The sequence below is a fragment of the Hyla sarda genome, chromosome 2 (genome assembly GCF_029499605.1).
Source record: "Hyla sarda isolate aHylSar1 chromosome 2, aHylSar1.hap1, whole genome shotgun sequence".
In the NCBI taxonomy this organism is placed as follows: Eukaryota; Metazoa; Chordata; class Amphibia; order Anura; family Hylidae; genus Hyla; species Hyla sarda.
The window spans coordinates 69,725,930-69,750,688 of NC_079190.1; the positions used below are offsets into that span (position 1 = coordinate 69,725,930).

At 45.3% G+C, this 24,759-nt stretch overlaps 1 protein-coding gene across 10 annotated transcripts in view; it reads left to right on the forward strand.

The window, feature by feature from the left end:
- The window catches only part of LOC130358576 (fibrinogen-like protein 1), a 76,908-nt gene that overhangs the window by 49,701 nt on the left and 2,448 nt on the right, over positions 1-24,759 (forward strand). For 4 of the 10 annotated variants that reach the window (XM_056562002.1, XM_056561996.1, XM_056561999.1 and 1 more), the window contains exons 2-7: positions 7,896-8,003; positions 11,910-12,126; positions 13,254-13,413; positions 20,653-20,750; positions 21,056-21,144; positions 22,927-23,117. In XM_056562002.1, the coding sequence (XP_056417977.1) occupies positions 7,935-8,003; positions 11,910-12,126; positions 13,254-13,413; positions 20,653-20,750; positions 21,056-21,144; positions 22,927-23,117 (824 nt within the window). In that variant the 5' untranslated portion in view covers positions 7,896-7,934. Of the gene's footprint in view, positions 1-5,359; positions 5,455-6,130; positions 6,170-6,257; positions 6,282-6,359; positions 6,383-7,895; positions 8,004-10,494; positions 10,682-11,909; positions 12,127-13,253; positions 13,414-20,652; positions 20,751-21,055; positions 21,145-22,926; positions 23,118-24,759 lie in introns of those variants that run through there. The other 6 variants (XM_056561997.1, XM_056561998.1, XM_056562003.1 and 3 more) reach the window with 6 other exon arrangements.

A 24,759-nucleotide genomic window follows, 5' to 3' on the forward strand; every position in this document is an offset into this window, starting at 1 on the left:
TTTCTTTTTTTTCTTCACAGTACACATCACAGTGATCACCCCTCTCTGCTTCCAGCTTGTGTGGTGTAAAGAAGGCTCTAATACTACTGTGTGAGACTGGCGTGCGAAAATTCGCATGTGCGAAAATTAGTGTATGCTAATTTTCGCATATGCGAATTTTCGCGTGTGCGAATTTCCTATATGCTAATTTCCGCATACGCGAAAGTTTGCATATGCGAAAATAAAACGAGAATATAACGAGTATGCGAATATTCGCGAATATATGACGAATATTCGTCCATATATTCGCGAATATGCGCGAATTCGAATATGGCCTATGCCGCTCAACACTACTTCTGACTTCTCCTGGCCTAGACGCGGTTAGTTGACTCTGGACTTTTGTGTGAGTATGTAGTCTTACCTTGTTAGTCTGTCTGTTATCCTACTGTCCGTGGACCTAAGTCTGTGTCATTGTAGTTTAGTGTTGCTCACGAATATTCGCAATTCGAATATTATTCGCGAATATCGCATATTCGCGAATTCGCGAATTTCGCGAATATAGCGCTATATATTCGTAATTATGAATATTCTTTTTTTTTTTTTTTTCACAGTACACATAACAGTGATCATCCCTCTCTGCTTCCAGCTTGTGTGGTGTAAAGAAGGCTGTGTGAGACTGGCGTGCGAAAATTCGCATATACGAAAATTAACACATACGAAATTTCGCATATGTTAATTTTCGCATATGCGAATATTCACATATGTTAATTTTCGTATACGCGAAATTTTGCATATGCGAAAATAAAACAAGAATATAACGAATATGCGAATATTCGCGAATATATGACGAATATTCGTCCATATATTCGCGAATATTCGCGAATTCGAATATGGCCTATGCCGCTCAACACTATTGTAGTTTACTATTTTGACAAATTACGCCCCTCACTTATTTAGGAAGGGACTGTCTTCGTGGTTACGGACCTGTCGTTTATGGCAGGTACGTAAGTAGGCAGGGACAGGGGAGGGGGCGAGAATAGTGTGCACTTCTTCCCAGCCCATACGTGACAGCTTGGTCAGGGGATGGATGAAGATCCGGCTTAGTCAGGGGATGGATGAAGATCCGGTATTCTGGGCATTTCCTTTACAAACTAGTTTGCATGATAAAAAGTAATCCGCCGGGGCAGATGAACATGTTGTATCATGCAGGTCTCCTCCCCTTGTAGCTCGTTTGCATAAGTACACGTGATAATAGGCTTTGCTTGCGATGATGCGCCGCCCCCTGCATGAAAATTTGTATGAGACCTGATGTCTGACACCCGAGGTCTGACCGCTGAGGTATGACACCCGATGTCTGACAGCTGAGGTATGACACCCGATGTCTGACAGCTGATGTATGATGGAGTTTAATGCTGAGGGCTGACATCCGATGTCTGAAGCTGACGGCTGATACCTGACGGAGTTTATGCTGAGCGCTGATACCTGACAGAGTTTATGCTGAGCGCTGATACCTGACAGAGTTTATGCTGAGTGCTGATACCTGACGGAGTTTATGCAGAGCGCTGATACCTGACAGAGTTTATGCTGAGCGCTTAGGGAGGTGGGAGTTTTGTATGCTGACGGAAGGCGTTTCGGTTGAGGTAGGATGAAGTTTTGTGTGACTGAGGAGGAACGAGGCAGTTTGGTCTGAGGTATGACGGATTGAGGAAGGATGCTGGAGGATGTCCTAATATGGACACCGTACAGGGCGTCCCAGAGATCTCCAGAATGGAGCCCCAACTCTCCAGGCTGCATGGAACTCCATGCATCGTCCATGAACGTGGAGGTGTCCCTGTGGTTAGGGTATATACGTTTTTTAGAGCTGGAAAAACTCTTTAATTTCTCTGCTTTGGAAACATCTTTTTTACAACCAATAAATAAAAATTATCAATATAAATATTTGAGTAACTTTGTAAATAAATTGAAAGCAAATGAACACTTATACATAGCGGCCCTGATTTAAGAATGGAGTTTAGTTTTCTTTGTGGGTTTTAATTCCCTACAATTTTTTTCCATGGTATTTACTAATGTTTCCCTACATTTTGCTTTTTTTTACACATGCTCTGATCTGTGGGGTTTTCCTCAGCTCAAATCCACCACATTTCCCTGTGGAAACATTAGTACATATGTTGGGTTTTTGTGAAAATGTCGGGGACATGCCCATTTTTCGGGAGCCACGCCCCTTTCCCTCCAACAACCATGCCCCCTTTTCTGGTTTTCTCAGTAAAATTAAGAGTTGGTCAGGTTTTTTTTCTGGTGATGACAGAATTCTGGCACACAACCCGACAAAACATGTTGGGTTTACAATAGTAAATCAGGGCCAGTGTGTTTAAAAAAATAAAAATAAAGTAAAATGAGAAAATAGACATGGCTTGGCCAAAAGAGCCATGGCTACTTTCACAGTACTTATTGTAAATATGGTGGCACTTACTGTAAATATGGAGTATGGAGCAAGCTCCCTACTGTGTGGGTGCATCCTGCTAGCTGCATTTGACTCTTGCTGGCAATGACTGGAATCTGAGATAACTACAATCAACGTAGTTAAAGGGGTACTCCGGTGAAAATTTTTTTTTTTAAATCAACTGGTGCCAGAAACTTTAACAGATTTGTAAATCACTTCTATAAAAAAATCTTTACCCTTCCAGTACATTTTCGCACTGTCTTGTCGACAGTGCAGAGGCATAGCGTGGGGGGTGCAGGGGGGGCCACTCGCAGCTCTCTGCCCCTGCCTGGCTCACTCACTCTCTCTGCGGTGCTGGCTGTGCGAATCCGATCCGAGCCGCCGGGTCGCCGCCCACTGTGGAGGCAGTGGCGGATCCAGGGGGGCAACCCCCCCTGAGATTGTTGCCCCTCTTCCTGAACTATCGCATGGTGGAGCTGGAGCTGTCGGCTGTCCCGCTCCACCACCCCTTTCTCACGCCCGTCACCTTGCTATCACACGCCGCGGCTGCTCCATTTCTGCAGTCAGTGAGAGCCAATCACGGCAGGCCGGCGCAATGACATCACATCATCGTGCTGGCGCCCGGAGATCACGTCCCCGCGGCTCGCACTGACGTGAGAGAAAGGTGACGGGCATGAGAAAGGGGAGCAAATTATAAGTGAGAGGGGCAAATGATGAGTAAGGGGCACATGTCAGGGGGCATTATATGTGGGGGCACATGACAGGACCCCCCCCCCTGTCATGTGCCCCTCATATATAATACCCCATGTCCTGTGCCCCTCACATATAATGCCCCCCCCCTGACATGTGCCCTCCACATATAATGCCCCCTGTCCTGCCCCCTCAGGGGGCATTATATGTGAGGGGCACATGTCAGGGGGGCATTATGTGTGAGGGGCATGGGGCATTATATGTGAGGGGCACAGGACAGGGGACATTATAAGTCAGGGTCACATGTCAGGGGGGCATTATATGTGGAGGCACATGACAGGGGGGCATTATATGTGAGGGGAACATGTCAGGGGGCAATATATGTGGGGGCACATGACAGGGGCCCCCTGTCATGTGCCCATATAATGCACATATAATGCCCCCCTGACATTTGCCGCTTACTTATAATAAATAATAAAAGTCTCCAAAAATCAGATAGACAAATACAACACCCTCTGGCCCCCTTTCACATCCTCTAGGGACTATACGTCCATGCATCTTTCACTCGGAAACATATGTCCCCCAAGCCCTACAGCACGCCCGGTTTCCGGTGCTCCCTCTACCTAAACAGCCCATTTTTCACAAATAGCCACCATGCCTCATTGCTTTGCCATGTTGTTCTGAAGCCCTCCTGACCCGCTGGGTAAGTCTAACAACCTCTTTCTTACGAACCTAGTAGTCTTCCTCGTTCCCATTCCCTTCTGTCCCTTTGGAACCCTTTCCTGTCTCTTCTTCCTCCTTCTTTCTGTCCTCATCTCCTCTTCTTCCCATATGTTGCTTACACCAGCCACATTGTTGTTGATTGTACCTACCCTGATCACATAGAAGCTTGGACCATGTACCTTGAGTTGACTAGTTGATGTTTGAATTGTCATGTCTTTAACTATTCACTTTAATGTATTCAACATCCTGTCTTGTCACTGAATACCTGACTTTATATAGTGATGGTACGCATCATATGTGTGTACCCTATCGACAACCGCGTTTCCTACGATGCCTGTTTATTGATGGTGTTTTTGTAATTTACTTGAACTTTGTACTTTTAATAAAACATTAATGTAAAAAAAAAAAAAATAATAATAAAAGTCATGTGCCTTGGATCATCTCCAGGGTTCGGTTCCATTTTGATGTTTAGTTTATGTTCTTGATACTTTTTGTCGTTTACGATGGTTGTGAGACGACATATAATAGCGCGGCCCATGCCAGGTTACTACATTTGTAGATTTGTATTCATAGACCTGCTGAAAATGTGGAGAATGTGTAATGCATGTTCACACTCAATAAAGTGTTTGAAAATAAACTTGTATTTAGATGCATTTTACTTTAATTACATCAGTATTTTCATAACAAACAATACATGTGCTTAGGGGGTAAGGGTTTCTTTAACTAATCTAGTGGAAGAGACTCGAGTGCTAAAATCCACGGGTTAGGGGGCGCAAATTACTTGCCTTGCCCCGGGTGCTGACAACCCACGCTATGCCACTGCCACAGTGCTCTCTGCTGACACCTGATGCCCGTGTCAGGAACTGTCCAGAGCAGCCTAGGTTTGGAGTGGAAATGCAAATGCTTGCCTATATTTATTCACTGTCTATGAGACTTCTAAACATGGGCGATTGCTAAACTTGGCTATAGGTCCCATAAAGGGTAATTTTGGTGGTGGCACATGGTAGCAGTGGAAGCATGCTCTCTACTGTTCCATTCACCTAAGGGACAAGGGGGGCCTCCATTCTTGCGGCCATTGGAGTCCCAGCAGTCGCTCCCCCGCCAATAAGCTAGTTACCCTCCTATCCTGAAGATAGGTGATAACTTTAAATCTTGCAATAACCCCTTAAATTATTGAAGTGATATTACAGCACCAAGCAGCTTCCAAACTGAGCAAATAATGTTAAAATGATTTCAAGGCCTTGAATATTGGACACATTTCACATAGTAATGTACAATTCAATTCCTAAAGGGAATCTGTCATCCCTATACTAAGTACAGAGTTGCAGATTCCAGCAGATAGGTGCTAGGGGAAGATGAATATAAAATCACCTTTTGCTGATCGCCATTCGTGAAGTTATATTTTTTATTAGCAGCTGAAAAGAGTCAAACTGGTGGTGCTGAGCTACAGCAGCGCCTCCTCCCCACCATGCTTAGAATGATTGACATATAGGGCTGTAAGCTGAACCCTGTACATCAGTCCAGAATGGGAGGGAGGAAGCGCTGCTGCAGTCCAGCACTCTTGACTCTTCAGCTATTAACAAAAAACACACTTTACCTTTACAAACAGCAAATAACTAAAGGTATGGCTAATCTTCTCCCTACATCTGCTGGTATCTGCAGCTCCATGCCTAGTATGGAGCTGACAGTTTCCCTTTAAAGGGGTACTCCGGTGAAAAACTTTTTTTTTTTTTTTTTTATCAACTGGTGCCAGAAAGTTAAATCCTTCCTGTACTTATTAGCTGCTGAATACTACAGTGGAAATTCTTTTCCGTTTGAAACAAAGAACTGTCTGCTGACATCACGAGCACAGTGCTCTCTGCTGACATCTCTGTCCATTTTAGGAACGCTCCAGAGTAAAAGGAAATCCCCATAGCAAACATATGCTGTTCTGGACAGTTCCTAAAATGGACAGAGAAATGCCAGCAGAGAGCACTGTGCTCATGATGTCAGCAGAGAGCTCTGTGTTTCAAAAAGAAAAGAATTTCCGCGGTAGTATTCAGCAGCTAATAAGTACAGGAAGGATTAAGATTTTTAATAGAAGTAATTTACAAATCTGTTTAACTTTCTGGCACCAGTTGATTTAAAAAAAAAAGTTTTTCACCGGAGTACCCGTTTAATGTATTAATTTATGGAGACAGTGGGGAGATTTATCAAAACCTGTACAGAGAAAAGTTGCTGAGTTGCCCATAGCAACCAATCAGATCACTTCTTTCATTTTTAACAAGGCCTCTGCAAAATGAAAGCAGTGATCTGATTGGTTGCTATGGGCAACACAGCAACTTTTCCTCTGGACAGGTTTTGATAAATCTCCCCAAATATGTTGTGGTTGTCTGCTTTACAAAACCCATTCTCAGATACCTGTTCAGGGAATTCTAAATAATTTAATGATGGTTCAAGACCCTAGTATGTTAGCCATAGTAGAACACTACAAAAAGGACCCAGCCTAACTTTGCATGGACAATCCCATTCATTTCAATGGGCATTGGGTTACCTTTAATTTCCCCTGAGGTGACGTTGCAGGGGGATTAAATATTTGCTGCCAGATTCCCACACAAATCAATGAATTTCTGGGGGTTCTAGCAGTGGGAGCAGCGTATCTAAAATAACTCTTCAACAAAGGGTATAATAAGGGGTCAAGTCCTGGGGAAAAAAAGTGAGGGAACTCACCCAAGATTTCCATTTAAGGGCTGGTCCTGCAGGACTTCTGCTAATGGAAACGGTGTTCCTGCTGTAGAAAAAGTGCAGGAACTCAGTTCCTACGCGTTCCTGCAGCACTTGAGCCCTGGGTATAATCCAAAGAGGCCAACCCTCTTAGGGCAGTATTTTCATCTGATAAAGTACTGGTACATTACTAGTGCAGTTTAGGGCGGCAGCTGCTCCACAATCTTTCCCTGTCCTCCAGCTCATTTAAGTGAATGGGGTCAACTGCAATTCCCTAAAAAACAGATGGCTGGGAGCGCCACTTTGCAGAAGAAAAGTGTGGGGGCTACAGCTTTAATTCACTGTTGTGTATACTTACCGTATTTTTCGCCGTATAAGACGCACTTTTTCTTCCCCAAAACTGGGGGGGAAAAGTCGGTGCGTCTTATACGGCGAATACACCCCTATCGCGGCGGTCCCTGCAGCCATCAACGGCCGGGACCCGCGGCTAATACAGGACATCACCGATCGCGGTGATGCCCTGTATTAACCCTTCAGATGCGGCGATCAAAGCTGACCGCCGCGTCTGAAGGGAAAGTGACACTAACCCGGCTGTTTGGTCGGGCTGTTCGGGACCGCCGCGATTTCACCGCGGCGGTCTCGAACAGCCCGACTGAATAGCCGGGTTAGTGCTTACAGGACACCGGGGGGGGACCTTACCTACCTCCTCGGTGTCTTCTCCGTTCAGGGATCCCCTGTATGGCCGGCGCTCTCCTTCCTCGTCATCACGTCGTCGCGTACGTGCGTCGGCGTGCGTAACGACGTGATGGCGGCGACGGAGAGCGAGGATACCCGGCCGGCAGCAGAGACGTTCCGGAGCGACGGGGACACGGCAACAGCGATGGAGCGACATCCAGGGCAGCGGTGACGGGTCCGGAGCGGCGGGGACACGTGAGTATTACCTCCTCCTGCAGTGGTCTTCAATCTGCAGACCTCCAGATGTTGCAAAACTACAACTCCCAGCATGCCCGGACAGCCAACGGCTGTCCGGGCATGCTGGGAGTTGTAGTTTTGCAACATCTGGAGGTCCGCAGGTTGAAGACCACTATTGGGTTAAAAATCTTTATTTTTTTTAGATTTTGTCCCTAAAAATTGGGTGCGTCTTATACGCCGGTGCGTCCTATAGGACGAAAAATACCCCAGGAATGGTGCTGGTCCCAGAGATCATAAACCAATGTCTCATCCTAGTAATACACCATTACTTCATCAGATGAGATACTGATTTGAGCTTTTCAAGTATGGTGGCCAGAATGAGCCATTTCCCTATTCTACATGACATTTCCATCACCCTATTAATACTCTTCCATTGTTCTTTTAACAGTGACCACAGAAAACCTACAGCGGCTTCTTATTGGAATAGATGGCAACAATGTGGCTGGTCTTTGCTCTCCTTCTCCCACACTATGGTCTGTCTGCACCGAGGCTCAAGGTAAGTGGACTTCTTCATTTTCTATCTACTAGATCCTTAGGTAAATGATGGCGCAAGCTTTGTAGATAAAGATTTATCCGTTCTCTTTCCTGACAGACATATGTCAATACTGTGTCCACCGATGTCTGTATTATCACACGATAATAACACAAGCCTCAGCTAACACTATCATCATGAGGCCCAGTCAGGTTTTATTGGTCTCTTCACCTATGACCATGTTTGCCAAGAAGAGACAAAAAACTGCAGCAAAATCCAGCAGAATCCAGAAGTCAACAGACCTAAAATTATGCATCAGTGATTTCTAAGCAATACTCGCTGCGGACAAATATTTAGTCATGATGGAATACACAATAATGCAATAATCCTAAAGGAGTCGAGAAATCATTGATACTCTTTTTTTATATGTACAATGGGGGGGGGGGGTCACTATTGCTAATTGTGTTTAGACAATTTATAGGTCAGACAAGGAAGCAAGGCTTAGTAGGAGGCATGGTTTGCATGATACTGTGCCAAAAAATTGCCAAAAATCCATGTGCGTTTTGTAATTTTTACTAAAATCGACATGATATCCACACAACAATTCACCTGCAGCGTGGATTTTAAATCTGTAACATATAGATTTATGTTGTGGACATGCTGCAAATATATGGCAGATTTTCCCATTCCCATTTTTTTCCCATTTGAAAGTATCCTATTTCAGTCACACAATCCACGTTTTTTTAATTTTGCATATCCTTTAGAGTGATAATTCCAGATGATCAGCAGGTTGAGGTTAAAAATGAGTTGAGGCTTAAAAATGTCCTCTCCATTCAGTACATAAATCTATATGTTCTTTTATCAGCCATATGATCACCTGATTTACATATGTCTATAGGCATTCTGTTGATGATCCTGTGGAGTCGGGGTGCAATGCAAGGTAGATGCAGGGCAAATGTTATGGCCCAAGGGGAAGATGGTATTAACCCCTTCTTGTCATGACGCCAGGGCGTGGTTTAGCCTTAAAGGGGTTATCCAGGAAAAAAAAAATTTTTAATATATCAACTGGCTCCAGAAAGATAAACAGATTTGTAAATTACTTCTATTAAAAAATCTTAATCCTTTCAGTACATATGAGCTTCTGAAGTTAAGGTTGTTCTTTTCTGTCTAAGTACTCTCTGATGACACCTGTCTCAGGAACCGCCCACTTTAGAAGCAAATCCCCATAGCAATCCTCTTCTAAACTGGGCGTTTCCCGAGACATGTGTCATCAGAGAGCACTTAGACAGAAAAGAACAACCTTAACTTCAGAAGCTCATAAGTACTGAAAGGATTAAGATTTTTTAATAGAAGTAATTTACAAATCTGTTTAACTTTCTGTAGCCAGTTTATATATATACAAAAGTTTTTTCCTGGATAAACCCTTTAACCACCCGAAGGTAATACTGCTGATCCTGGGTTAGGCAGGGGCAATGAAGACACCAAAGCCAGATTAAGGATAACAGCAGCTTTACTGAGGCAAGACAGGTGATATAGTCTTTGCAGTACAGCCAAATATCCCAGGGAGGTGACCAGTGACACAGGGGGACCTCGCAGGCTTGCTGGGAGTGAAGTAGTTAGACTGACTTTAGTGCAGGCTGCGGTGACTACAGATCCACTTGACTTGACAGAGATGGTGACTGACAATAAGATGACTTGACTTACTGATGACCGACTTGTGGCTGCAGGACTTTAGGCTTGAGGCCTCCAATGCTCTGGACTCAGACACTGAGACGACTGCACTGGACCTCAGGATACAACAGAAGAGACAGAAGAATTGCAGCCCCTCCCCTGGTTATATAGGGGGGTTGTGCAAGGAGCCCATAGGTCACTTGGGGGGTCACCTGGTCACTGTAGTCTCGTGGGTAACAATCATGTGGTACAAACATTAAAGCAGCAGTACAATAAATAAGGGCAAACCCTAAAATACATCATGGGGGTATGCTGCAGGGGAGCCCTGGGGACATGCAGGGACTCTGCCTGACAGTACGGGGCCACATCATCCTGTACTGGGACATCACAATCATCTGTGATGATAAGGAGGATGCTGCTGGAAAGTGATCTGTACAGCATAACAGTGAAAGGTGACAACAGTAGATAAAAAAGACACCATGCCAATAGCTAAAGCTCAGATCACCCCTCACTGTGAAATGACCTATGCAAAGGTTACAAAGAATACCCAGTAACATTTCCAAACCATGTTGTGGTGTCCCGGTACCGTACGATGTACCGTACCTTGTGTGGTAAGTACCCAAAGTCAGAGATCCTGCATTCTGGTAGAATCCTCCTAGTGGGATAACCCTTAGTCACCTCTTCCTTCTTTAATTTTATGTGTTTGGTGTGTGTATATATATGTATAGTACTTCCAGGACCTTAGGTCACATGACTACTAAGCCTACTGTTAGTTTAGCTTAAGGACCTTCCAGGTCACGTGAGTGGGTCACATGATGTACCACAATGCTTTGTGAAAGGACTGACAGTTGGTGGGAACCAATAAGCTATGAGTCTGCCTCTTGCCATAATAGGGGGCGCTGTATCCAATGATCGCTCTCTTCTCCCCATGCTCTCTTGGGTTCCGGACTAGCAGAGAGAGAGAAGCTCTGTGCATACCTGCAAGATAAATCTAGGCCTGAAGCCTGCTAACTTCAGCCGAATACCAAACCGTGAGTTCAACTAAACTCAATCCTAAATCTACGTGACTACTGAACCTAAAACCAAACCCTAAATTCAGTGGAACAGCGTAAAGCAAGCCTCAGAGCTTATTTCCCGACAAGGTCCCAACCAACTGTGAGGAACCTAAAGTCCGGTCCTCTGTAAAGACTGTTACTACTGTTAACCTGCATAAAATTGCAGTAAAGTTATTTCCAGTTTACTAAACCTCCGGTTGTGGACAATCCTCTATTCCTCCCTATCGTTCCTGGGACGGGTGGCGGTAGGATATATATATATATATATATATATATATATATATAGGAAGAACCCGCATCCTGGCGTCACGACAGTTAAGGGTTAACCCAACACCCTTTCATCACTGCACAGCTACACCCTTCCTACCCTACATCCCCACAAGCTCACCACAATGTGAATGGGACAGGTCCTGTCTATTGTCTACATCCATGGGTCCTGCTGTAAAACATCTCTCTAAATGCAGTTTGACACACCCCAGGCAAGATGGCTGCTTCCAAAAAATTTCCAAAATTTTTAATAAATAAGAATTACAACAAGAAAATAGAAACCAATTAGAAAAAAAAACATGTTCTGACACTAATTTGTAAAAAAAAAAAAATCTAGGTAGTTTAAAAAAAACATCTGAAACAAGAGGAGGAGTTAGGGTGCATTCGCACCAAATAAAAAAAAACAAAATCCCTTTCCCATTTTATTGTACTGTAGAATGCTGGTAATCCTGCCGTGTCCAGACAAGAATTCAACAACTGCGCCATGTAAAATGTAGAGACAAAGTGACATCTAGTGGACTGGGCTGTAATTTCAGATGACTACACGTTTATGTTTGTTTGTTTATAGACTCCTCAATTTCTTTTTTTCATGTGCTGATGTATCAATATTTGATCTTTATTCAATTTTAAATTATGTAACTGAACAAAAAACCTTTGCAGTCATTAATTAAACAAAAAAATCACAGGTTTGCCCTTGTTTCCTGGCACTGAGGCACTATGAGCTAGTCTCCAAACTGCGGCCCTCCAGATGTTGCACAACTACAACTCCCAGCATGCCTGGACAGCCAAAAGCGCATTTGTAAATGTTTGTATGAGTCTCCAGAATTGTTGCTGTACGGGAAATGCAAAAATATACTAAGCAGAGATATTAGCAGGGCTTACAGATCTTCCGTCAATTCATATATTTGTGTTTTATTACTTCTCTTTCTTTGGAAAGGACATAGATGTCTGCCGTGTGGACAATGCAAAACTCCTTCACCGGATCCAAGTCTTGGAGAACATGCTAGAGCTGGGCCGACTGCAGCTGAAGGATCTCAAAGAAAACAACTATCACTCTGTCAAGAGCAAATATCATAAAGGCAACTTGGCCAAAAGCAGAATGCAAAATGTCCAAATTCCTCCAACTAGTGGGAATCTCATAGTTTATGATGAAGGTGCGTGTGTAGCTTTATGTAGTTTACAATATTTATTAACCAAACCTAGAGTTGCATTTGCACTCTTTGGGGAGCAATATGCATACTTTCTGACAACTTTGTGAATAGATACATTTTTTAGAGCTTGGCTCTTTTCAGAGGTCCCATAAAGAGAAAATGGAGTGCTGACCGATCATGCATACTGCCACTCCATTCAATTGGAGGACAAAAAGCGTATATTCTCATGTTCGGTGGGGGTCCTAGTAGTCAGATACCCAGTGATCAGCTAGTTATCCCCTGTCATTGGTTAATCTATTTAAAGGAGAACTCCTGCAAAAGTTAAATGGGCACTGTCTTTTGATATGTTGTAAAGCATGTATAACCAATAGGTTTTGCAATTGCTTTCATTAGAAAATTTTCAGTATTTCATACTGAAAAAGCCAGTCAAACAACTGCCTCCCCTGCCTGCTTGGACACATACTAGTCCTGCTGTGTCCATGCGTCATCACCCATGTCATGGACACACTTCCTTGATTGACAGCTGTGAGCGCAGGGCTCAGAGCTGGAGGAAATATCTTCCCACTGTCAGCTTGTGTCCCCCTACTGTCAGTGAGGACAAGCTGGGAGTTGCAGTTTTGCTAATGCCAGGGGAGAGGTGAGTAGACAACATACTGAGGGAGGGGGCGGAGACCTGCACAGTGAGGCCACGCCCCCTCCCTTTGAGAGGAATTCAGACTAGTGAGCTAAATTAAAAGTGTAATAAAAAATAAAAATAAAGGTGCTAGACACATAAAAATGACATCTACATGGTCAGGATTAGGTACTGAGTGATATATAAAAAAATAAAAAATTTTCGTTGGATCTGACGGGTACACTTTAACTTATCCCCTGTCCACAGGTCGGGACCACAAGGAGTGCGTGTCATCTACCGGTGGATGGCATGTGCTTCATTCCTTTCTGTGGGAGGTCCAACTTTCCTGCAAATTACTCCCCAGGTCACACTTTGTGGGGTCACCTAATGTACTTACATAAAAGAAATTCTGTACTGTGCTCATTTAGTATCTTCTTGGCTTTGGATGCGACATGTCATGGGTTTACAAAACAAGACATTATAATATTACTGGATATATGATTTACATTTCCTGCAGATTGCTCAACAGTTTTTGAACGCGGTAAAAAGCAAAGTGGCTACTATCGTGTACAGCCGTCCCCCCAGACTGAGCCCTTCATGGTGTACTGTGACATGTCTGATGGAGCAGGATGGACCGTTATTCAGCGACGAAGCAATGGGAAAGTTAGTTTTAACAGGTAAAAACTAAACAATGATGCATGTATGACAGCTGTGTATTTGATTGTTTCACTATATGTGTTATGTAGCTACAAGTCAACCTATTTATTGGATTGTTTCAAAATAGGTCTAAAATTTTGTTCTCATATACTGTATTTTCACCAGTCACACGTATAAATCTCCCGCTTCCTTGGGACTAAGTATCCACTTGTTTTTTTTATGGCAGTTTTTGGAAAACTACCACTGCAGTTTTTGAGCCAAAGCCAGAAGTGGATTAAAAAAGGAATAGGACAGATAAAGGAAGGACTTATAATTCTCCTCCCTTATGGATCCACTTCTGACTTTGGCTCAAAAACTGCAGTGGCAGATATCCAAAAACTGCCAGAAAAAAACCAAGTGGAAACTTAGCCTAAGGGAGAAATGGAAGACTGTTGAGACCCAATTAGCTCCTAGCAGGCTATAACTACCCCTCCCCCTTACTACAATAAATAATTAAATAATAACTGACACAATAACAATTTAACTTTTCCGTGGGTGGGAATCGGCCACAGCTTTATTTATAAATTTACTTATATAAATAACAATTTAACTGTAACAAAGACACCGATTGGCTTCTTACCAACCCAAGAGGTGCTGCCACACCGTCCTGTGTGGAGGTCTACCCCGGATTGACCCCGCTTTCACCGTCTTCTTACCGCCAAGCTGTGACTTACAATAAACAGAGATACAAAAAAGGGAGGGAGGGCAAAACTCCGGGTCCTGGGCAGATTGAGGGGGGGGGGGGAAGGGAGGCACCAACGCTATAAATACCCAGGGGAGGGCCCCTGAAAGCCCGGGAAACTATTAAACCCCTGATTGGTGCACTCCCCCACCCATGGGACATACCACTATAGTTACCGACAAGTTTTACAGGCGGGGGAGGGGGCTAAAAACCTTGCCTGTATATTTCTTAACCCCTTACTGCTCACCAGTCAGGGGGCAAGCTAGTTATGCACAGCTTGCCTCTACAGTCCTTTCTTTATATGTCCTGTTCCTCTTGAATACATTTCTGGCTTTGGCTCCAAAACTGCAGTGGCAGTTTTCCGAAAACTGCCAGAGAAAAAACCAAGTGGAAACTTAGCCTGACACAGTCATTGAGTTAAAGGGAATACGTCAGCTGCAATTTATGTTCCAAACCACTGACACTATTAGATAGCTATTAGGACAAGGAGACACGTGTTATCTTTAAAATATCTGTTTGTGCTTCCATGACGCAAAGAAATGCTTTTATTCTCTTATGCAAAGCATCAAGTGTAACGCCCCAACGGGTGTGGACCCCCTGTGCCACTTAATGGTTTGGCTTTGGGTCAAACTTGCGAGCAGAGTCTAAGTATCTCCCTGGTCTTCACCCTTTATCCCGCTCCGGGTATGGAAGCTGGTCTTAGCTGCAGGGAGATACCAGGTTTCTACACAAGAGTGGTCCCGGTGAAGTGGCAGCTGGCCTAGAAGGCCAGAGGATACTTAATGAAAAGGACCTGTACTTGCAGGCAGGTGGGGCTGGCTGAGGCTGGGTGGAGTAGCACATTAGAGTCAGTAGAGGCTGAACAGGCAGATGGTGTAGCAGAGCTGGAGCAGGGAAGAGCAGAGCTGAGTAGCACAGATGCTGGTGGTGTTTTTAGCTCAACAGAAGGCAAAAAGCGTAGTCTAGCAGTCCGAGGTCTGTACCAGGAGAGTCAGAAATGTACCAGGGGTCAGGCAAGAGCCGACTTCACAAAGCTGGCAGTATTCAGGAACACAGAATCAGCAGAACCCTCACTATGGTAAAACCACAATATTACTCGGGCACGGAAGACAGGGCAGAGTGTCTTTAAATAGGTAAGGCTGATAAGGAATTGGAGATAGAGTGGAATCAGAGGCGGGCACGAACCCTTGAACAGACAGGCTTTGTACGGCCCCTACTAGATGCACCAGAGACAGATGCAGAATGAGTCTGTGCGGGAGTTACATTCCGGAGCCTGCAACAAGGAGGGGGAGCTGTGCGAGCTGTTCGGTCAAGGTAGGCAGAAGTAGATGGTACACAATGGCAGTCGCCAACAGCCGCCATTACATCAAGGAGGCGTTCCCAGGCCCTTGAAGTGCTTCAGTCAGGGCTCAGCTTTCACTTTTAAGCCATTTCCAAATTTCACCATAAGTTTTTCATTTTCCAGTTCTAATGGCACAATTTTGGGGTACCGTATTGAAAAGATTGTAAAAATATTTAAGGGGATAACTTTATTAAGAGGGTCAATACAATAATGGCTGTTACGCCTAGCGCTCCGGGTCCCCGCTCCTCCCCGGAGCGCTCACGGCGTCTTTCTCCCTGCAGCTCCCCGGTCAGTCCCGCTGACCGGGAGCGCTGCACTGTCATGGCCGTTGGGGATGCGATTCGCACAGCGGGACGCGCCCGCTCGCGAATCGCATCCCAGGTCACTTACCCGTTCCCGTCCCCTGCTGTCATGTGCTGGCGCGCGCGGCTCCGCTCTCTAGGGCGCGCGCGCGCCAGCTCCCTGAGACTTAAAGGGCCAGTGCACCAATGATTGGTGCCTGGCCCAATTAGCTTAATTGGCTTCCACCTGGTCCCTGGCTATATCTGGTCTCCTCCCTTGCACTTCCTTGCCGGATCTTGTTGCCCTTGTGCCTAGTGAAAGCGTTTTGTGTGTCCAAAGCCTGTGTACCAGAACTTCTGCTATCCACCCTGACTACGAACCTTGCTGCCTGCCCCGACCTTCTGCTACGTCCGACCTTGCTTCTGTCTACTCCCTTGTACCGCGCCTATCTTCAGCAGCCAGAGAGGTTGAGCCGTTGCTAGTGGATACGACCTGGTCACTACCGCCGCAGCAAGACCATCCCGCTTTGCGGCGGGCTCTGGTGAAAACCTGTAGTGACTTAGAACCGGTCCACTAGCACGGTCCCCGCCAATCCCTCTCTGGCACAGAGGATCCACCTCCTGCCAGCCGGCATCGTGACAGTAGATCCGGCCATGGATCCCGCTGAGGTTCCCCTGCATTCCATCTCTGATCTCACCACGGTGGTCGCCCAGCAATCCCGACAGATCGCCCATCTAACCCACCAGCTGTCGGAAATGTCCACCATTGTGCACCAACTTCAGTCGCAACTGCAGCAGCAATCATCTCCTCCGCCAGCTCCTGCACCCCTTCCGCAGCGAGTGGCCACTCCTAGCCTCCGCCTGTCCTTGCCGGACAAATTTAATGGGGACTCTGCCTTCTGTCTGGAAAAGCCCTGTCATGGGCCACACCGCTCTGGGACCGCAATGACCCCGTCACTGCCTCTGTACACTCCTTCTTCTCGGAAATTCGAAGTGTCTTTGAGGAACCTGCCCGAGCCTCTTCTGCTGAGACTGCCCTGCTGAACCTGGTCCAGGGTAATTCTTCCGTTGGCGAGTACGCCATACAATTCCGTACTCTTGCTTCTGAACTATCCTGGAATAATGAGGCCCTCTGCGCGACCTTTAAAAAAGGCCTATCCAGCAACATTAAAGATGTTCTGGCCGCACGAGAAACTCCTGCTAACCTGCATGAACTCATTCATCTAGCCACTCGCATTGACATGCATTTTTCTGAGAGACATCAAGAGCTCCGCCAGGAAAAAGACTTAGATCTCTGGACACCTCTCCCACAGTCTCCACTGCAATCTGCGCCTAGGCCTTCCGCCGAGGAAGCCATGCAAGTGGATCGGTCTCGCCTGACCCTGGAAGAGAGGAATCGCCGTAAGGAAGAGAATCTTTGTCTGTACTGTGCCAGTACCGAACATTTTTTGGTGGATTGCCCTATCCGTCCTCCACGTCTGGGAAACGCACGCTCGCACCCAGCTCTCGTGGGTGTGGCGTCTCTTGATGCTAAGTCGGCTTCTCCACGTCTCACGGTGCCTGTACGGATTTCTACTTCAGCCAGCTCTCCCCTCTCAGCCGTGGCCTGCCTGGACTCTGGTGCCTCTGGGAATTTTATTCGGGAGTCCTTGGTGAATAAATTCCGCATTCCGGTGACCCGTCTTGTCAAGCCACTTCACATTTCCGCGGTCAACGGAGCCAGGTTGGATTGCACCGTGCGTTACCGCACGGAGCCCCTCCTAATGTGCATCGGACCTCATCACGAGAAAATTGAATTTTTGGTCCTTCCCAATTGCACTTCCGAAATTCTCCTTGGACTACCCTGGCTTCTACACCATTCCCCAACCCTGGACTGGTCCACTGGGGAGATCAAGAGTTGGGGTCCCTCTTGTTCCAAGGACTGCCTTAAACCGGTTCCCAGTACTCCCTGCCGTGACCCTGTGGTTCCTCCTGTATCCGGTCCCCCTAAGGTCGTTAGGGACTCTGCCTGCCACAGAAAATGCCTCTCCCCCCCTCCCAGTCCCTTCAGGCAAGCCTCTGTGTCCCCTCATGGCTCCCGTCCTTGTGTCTCCCTGCCCCGTGCCAAGCTTCACCCTCTGCCCTCCCTCCCCATTCCTACTCCTGCTGTACTGCCTGCCATTGAGGAAACCATCCATTCCTTCCCGGTGTCCTCATCCCAGGGGAGGCAGTCACCGGACAAAAAAAAGGGGAGACCTAAGGGGGGGGGTACTGTTACGCCTAGCGCTCCAGGTCCCCGCTCCTCCCCGGAGCGCTCACGGCGTCTTTCTCCCAGCAGCTCCCCGGTCAGTCCCGCTGACCGGGAGCGCTGCACTGTCATGGCCGTTGGGGATGCGATTCGCACAGCGGGACGCGCCCGCTCGCGAATCGCATCCCAGGTCACTTACCCGTTCCCGTCCCCTGCTGTCATGTGCTGGCGCGCGCGGCTCCGCTCTCTAGGGCGCGCGCGCGCCAGCTCCCTGAGACTTAAAGGGCCAGTGCACCAATGATTGGTGCCTGGCCCAATTAGCTTAATTGGCTTCCACCTGGTCCCTGGCTATATCTGGTCTCCTCCCTTGCACTTCCTTGCCGGATCTTGTTACCCTTGTGCCTAGTGAAAGCGTTTTGTGTGTCCAAAGCCTGTGTACCAGAACTTCTGCTATCCACCCTGACTACGAACCTTGCTGCCTGCCCCGACCTTCTGCTACGTCCGACCTTGCTTCTGTCTACTCCCTTGTACCGCGCCTATCTTCAGCAGCCAGAGAGGTTGAGCCGTTGCTAGTGGATACGACCTGGTCACTACCGCCGCAGCAAGACCATCCCGCTTTGCGGCGGGCTCTGGTGAAAACCTGTAGTGACTTAGAACCGGTCCACTAGCACGGTCCCCGCCAATCCCTCTCTGGCACAGAGGATCCACCTCCTGCCAGCCGGCATCGTGACAATGGCATTGCCATACTATTTTAGTTTATTATACTGGTTGTTGTTACTATTACTTTACTACTTTTGCACAATAAAAAAAAGTGCTTGTTTTCCTGTTTCAATATTTTCAGAGCCATAACTTTTTATCTTTTAATTGACAAAAAAGTAGTTTGAGGGCTTTTTGTGCCAAACAAGATGTGATTTTAATGTGTACCTTTGTGGGGTACATAACTTTTTTTTTAACAGTTTTTATTCCAAGATGAGCAGAAACCAGTAATTCTGGCATTGTTTGTTCTGAGTTTATTTTTTAATGGTGTCCTGCAAATAAAACTTTTTTTATTTTAATTATTTTTAACTTTTTTTTTATCTTTACACTTTTAGTACCACTGAAAATGCAATCACAGATAAAATACATAACAATACTTCTGTACTGCAGTCTGTATTGCTGTTCGCTGTAACACTCAGAGGCTTAGCCTTATTGACAAGACAGGAGCCCTATCCCAAAATGTTATTTTTATATACTTGATGTATACTTGATGTAAAAACAAAATGAAGAATTTGGTAACTACAGTGGTCCCTCAACATACGATGGTAATTCGTTCCAAATGAACCATCGTTAGTTGAAACCATCATATGTTGAGGGATCTGTGCAATGTAAAGTATAGGAAATTATACTCACCTGTCCCCGCCAGGGACCGTCACCGCTGCCCTGGATGTCCCCCACCATCGCTGTCGCCGTGTCCCCAGGGTGTCCCCGCCGCTCCAGACTCTGTCTCTGCTGCCTGGGATCGTCGCTCTTCATCACCGTCATCACGTTGCTATGCACGCCGCTCCTATTGGACGACGTGACGACGTGTGCGGCGACGTAATGACGACGAAGGAGACTGACAGCGAGGCAGGGGATCCCGAAGATGACGGTCCGGAGCACCGGAGACAGGTGAGACTCACCGGACCACACGGGGCACCTTAAACGGCTATCCAGCGGCAGCTGAAGCAGTCTGCACTGCTGGATAGCCTTTTATGCGATGGCCCCGACATACAAAAGCATGGTATGTTGAAATGATCGTATGTCCGGGCCATCGTAAGCCGGGGGGTCACTGTACATGGTTCAATCATATGGCATATAAGTTACTGGTATAAAAGCAGATTGAAAACTAGTTCCTCACATGATGCAGACAAGCCACAATACCATATGGAAAGTTGCAGTGGATCACTGCAAATACAACACTGAACAACAAAAATTGGAAGTTAATTAAAAAAAAATGTCATATAGTTTTATGCTTAGATAGTGGTGCTTTATAAAGAAATTATGAAGGAGATTTATCAAAATCTATCCAGTGGAAAAGTTTCTGAGTTTCCCATAGCAACCAATCAGATCGCTTCTTTCATTTTTGAAAAGGCCACTGTAAAATTAAAGGGGTACTCCGGTGCTTAGACATCTTATCCCCTATCCAAAGGATAGGGGATAAGATGCCTGACCGCGGGAGTCCCGCCGCTGGGGACCCCTGTGATCTTGCACGTGGCACCCCGTTTGTAATCAGTCCCCGGAGCGTGTTCGCTCCGGGTCTGATTACGGGCGATCACAGGGCTGTCACATGGCTGTCACGCCCCCTCCCATAGACTTGCATTGAGGGGCGGAGCGTGACATCACACGGGGCGCAGGTGTGACGTCACACGCCGCCCGCACTGTGATCGCCCGTAATCAGACCCGGAGTGAACATGCTCCGGGGACTGATTACAAACGGGGTGCTGCGTGCAAGATCACGGGGGTTCCCAGTGGCGGGACTCCCGCGGTCAGGCATCTTGTCCCCTATCCTTTGGATAGGGGATAAGATGTCTAAGCACCGGAGTACCCCTTTAAAGAAGTGATCTGATTGGTTGCTATGGACAGCTGGGCAACTTTTCCTCTGGACAGGTTTTGATAAATCTCCCTCTATGTCCATTGATTATGCCATATATGTCTCCCATTGATAAATAGGAATTGGAAGGAGTATAAGGAAGGCTTTGGCCTCTTTAAGAAGAGAAATGATGAACACTGGTTGGGTAATGATCACATTTATCACCTCTTGAACAGTCGTAAGTATACCTTTTTGTGGCATATTTTCAGTGTTGAATGTTTTTTGATACTCAAATGGAAAAGACAGATAGTTATCCAATACCTATATTACCCATGTGAGTAAACTGCCCCTGTAAACTAGATGCACCACATCTACAACAATTATTGCAATCAATGACCTATCCTACACTTTAATATCTATCTTTGACATCATTGTAAATGTAAGTTATAGCATGTTCTATAGAACCTATTTTTGTAGATCTGTACCCATCTCTTATCTTAGCTAAAAGTATGTGACTATTTCTCCACCTCTATCACTGTGCAGGAGAGATGACTCTAAAGATACATCTCATGGATTGGCATGGGAATACAAGATATGCAATCTATGACACATTCCGAATTACCAACGAAGAGGTAGGAAGGGGCAGATTTACTATAATGCGTACCCAGACCTTGTGGTAATATGTGCCAAAATGTGGCTAATTTGGGGGCAATCTGGCATATCTCATTTTAGACACTTTACGTGCCTCATTTAACAAGAACATGATTAAAAGGGAATGGGGCATGGCCTATTGGGAAGGAGCATGACTTAAATGTGGCAAAGTGTGCCAAAGTTTTGGCGTAGAATATTGGTGCCAAGAAAGCAAAGCCAATAGCTGGTATAAAAAGTTAGACAAGTTTAGACAAGATCCAAATTGATCTTACTACATGAGTAATGTGGACAATTTGACTGACTAGTCTAGGTTTGTGCTTTCCAAGCATTACACATAAATAGTACATAGGGTTGGATTGGCCACCAGGGTACTGGGGGGATCCCCCGATGGGCCCTGGCTCTGACAGTGTAATGGCCCCCAATGATCAAATAGAAGTAATCCTACTTAGAACTGACTTTGCAGCCAATCACCTTCATAACAACATGCAATTACTATGTTTCCTTGAGCCTACCGGAGGGGTCCTCTGGTAGGCACAAGGAAACATAGTCAGACAAGGTCAGTATATCCGTCCTACTGTGTTTGTTCCATAGTATAGACTATGAGTCCTACATCATAAGTGAATTGGGACCTCATATACTCACACTTAATGAATACAGCCAAATATGACCTGGAATGGATCAGCTCAGCAATCCCAGTATTTCACATTTTATACTTAAAGACATCTATAGTGCAAAATAACTTATCCCTGTCAGCAGAGAGCACTGTGGACAAGACAAAAAAGAAATTCAAAAAGCAAAGAATTTCCTCTGTAGCATACAGCTGCTAAAAAGTACTGGAAGGATAAAGATTTTTTAATAGAAGTCATTTATAAATCTGTTTAAAGGGGTACTCCGGTGAAAAACTTTTTTTTTTTAAATCAACTGGTGCCAGAAAGTTAAACAGATTTGTAAATTACTTCTTTAAAAAAATCTTAATCCTTCCAGTACTGCTAAATACTACAGCGGAAATTATTATTTTTTTTTTAAACACAGAGCTGTCTGCTGACATCATGAGCACAGTGCTCTCTGCTGACATCTCTGTCCATTTTTGGAACTGTCCAGAACAGCATATGTTTGCTATTTCCTTTTACTCTGGACAGTTCCTAAAATGGACAGAGATGTCAGCAGAGAGCACTGTGCTCATGATGTCAGCAGACAGCTCTGTGTTTCAAACGGAAAATAATTTCCACTGTAGTATTCAGCAGCTAATAAGTACAGGAAGGATTAAGATTTTTTAAATAAAATTCATTTACAAATCTGTTTTACTTTCTGGCACCAGTTGATTTAAAAAAAAAAGTTTTTCACCGGAGTACCCCTTTAACTTTCTGGCACCAGTTCATTTAACAAATTTTTTCCCCCCATCGGAGTAGCCCTTTAACCTAATCACAATGAATAACGTTTTATCCCATAATAAATAATACGTTTAAACTACAACAATCCAATCATAATGCATTGTAATTTGTTTCAGTAACATTGTGCAGATGTAACTATGGCCTGAACAGTAATTCAACAATTTACTTACTTGGATTAGGCTTCATTTAGGCACAGGAACCCCAAACATTGTGCAGTACATGTCAGACTACTTTTCTATCATATTCTTATAGATAAGCAATAATCAAGGATGCCATGTTGTAATCCTAGCCATAGTGTTGGGCCGCAGTTACCCATGAACAATGCTTTATGTCACGCTGTTTGTTAAACACATACTCCGCACTGTTCTACAGGACAAGTACAAGCTGTGGTTGGGCTCGTACTCTGGCAACGCAGGAGATGCTCTGGATGGTGGAAATAACTTTGCAGAACAGTGGTCGGCCTCAGTCAAAGGGATGCCCTTCAGCACTGCCGACAATGATAATGACAGATATATAAAGGGCAACTGTGCAAAAGAAAATAAATGTGGCTGGTGGTTTAACAGGTAAATGCCGCACCTATATTACTGTATATCCAGGGCTGGTGAATACAGTAGTCCCTCAAGTTACAATATTAATTGGTTCTGGGACGACCATTGTATGTTGAAACCATTGTATGTTGAGATCAGAACTCTATGGAAACCTGGTAATTGGTTCTGAAGCCACCAAAATGTCATCCGGAAATAGGAAAAAAAGGTGAGGATTAAAGAAAAATAAGTAGATAACTAATATAGATAAAGCAAATCATTACATATAAAAGTAATAAAGATCTGCTGAGAGCTGTAAATCACTGTCTATGTCAGTGTTCCCCAAGCAGGGAGCCTCCAGCTATTGCAAAACTACAACTCCCAGCATGCCCGGACAGCCTTTGGCTGTCCGGGCATGCTGGGAGTTGTAGTTTTGCAACAGCTGGGGGCACCCTGCTTGGGAAACACTGGTCTATGTAGAGGACAGGAGCTTCTTCAGGGTCCTGTACAGTACACACAGTATCCTAAAAAAAAGTAACATGGAGTCGCCCTTACCTGGTGTCCAAAGGAGCAGGTAACCCTGGTACAGGTAAAGTGTACAGAACATGTAAGACCTCCCTGTACTGTAGGGGGCACTAACAGACACCAGTGAGTGCATACACTTCAGTAATACAGGTAAAGAGTACAGAACATGTAATACCTCCCTGTACTGTAGGAGGCGCTACCAGACATCAGTCAGTGCATATGTTTCAGTAATACAGGTGTTTTACCAGTAAATTGCCCATTCTGATTGGTCGGTTCTTCCGGCCATTGACATGTTTCACAGATCTGGACTGTCTGTAGCATTGTATGTTGAGTCTGGTTTCAAGTTACAATGGTGCAGAAAAGACCATTGCATGTTGAAACTATTTTATGTTGAGGCCATTGTAGGTTGAGGGATCACTGTACTGAAATTGTGCCCCGCCCCCCCATTGAGAATTATAAATAAAAAAGGTTTGTGTACAGAAAAAATTACCAAAAATTTACCAATTTACTATATACCTTTATACGATTACCAAATAACTACTGCATTGCCAGACCTTACTGGTTGCATTCCATATCTGTGTCCAGCCATCATTTGCAGTTCATTGGGTCAATGGCGCCAGTGGTGTGTAGAAAAAAAGATGGCAGACAATATGATTTATGGCCACTTCTTAGATCATGCCACTCCTCAGGAATTCTACAATCCGCCTCCTGGGGCCATAAACTCACCTGGACTCATGTCAGATACAGCCCTGTTCATCCTGCCATTAAAGGGAATCTATCATCAGTATCACCTGCACTAACCTATTGGTACCGGCTTGTAGTGCGAGTGACCCTGATGACAATGGTACTTGCAGTTTGTTCATCGAAGCCTCCCTTGCTCCGATATTCCCATTTTTCTAGATTTGCAAGCCCCGAATGCGCTGTGACATCCGGCCAGCATCCTCATAGTATCGCACTCACCTGCTGCAGAATGGAGCTCCAATGTGCCTGCCCAGACGAGAGGAAGTAAAATATCTCTGCTCATTAAAGATTTCACGGTGTAGGAGAGGGGTCTAGATGCAGAGTAAGGCTAAGTTTCCACTTGTTTTTTTCTCTGGCAGTTTTTGGATATCTGCCACTGCAGTTTTTGAGCCAAAGCCAGAAGTGGATCCATAAG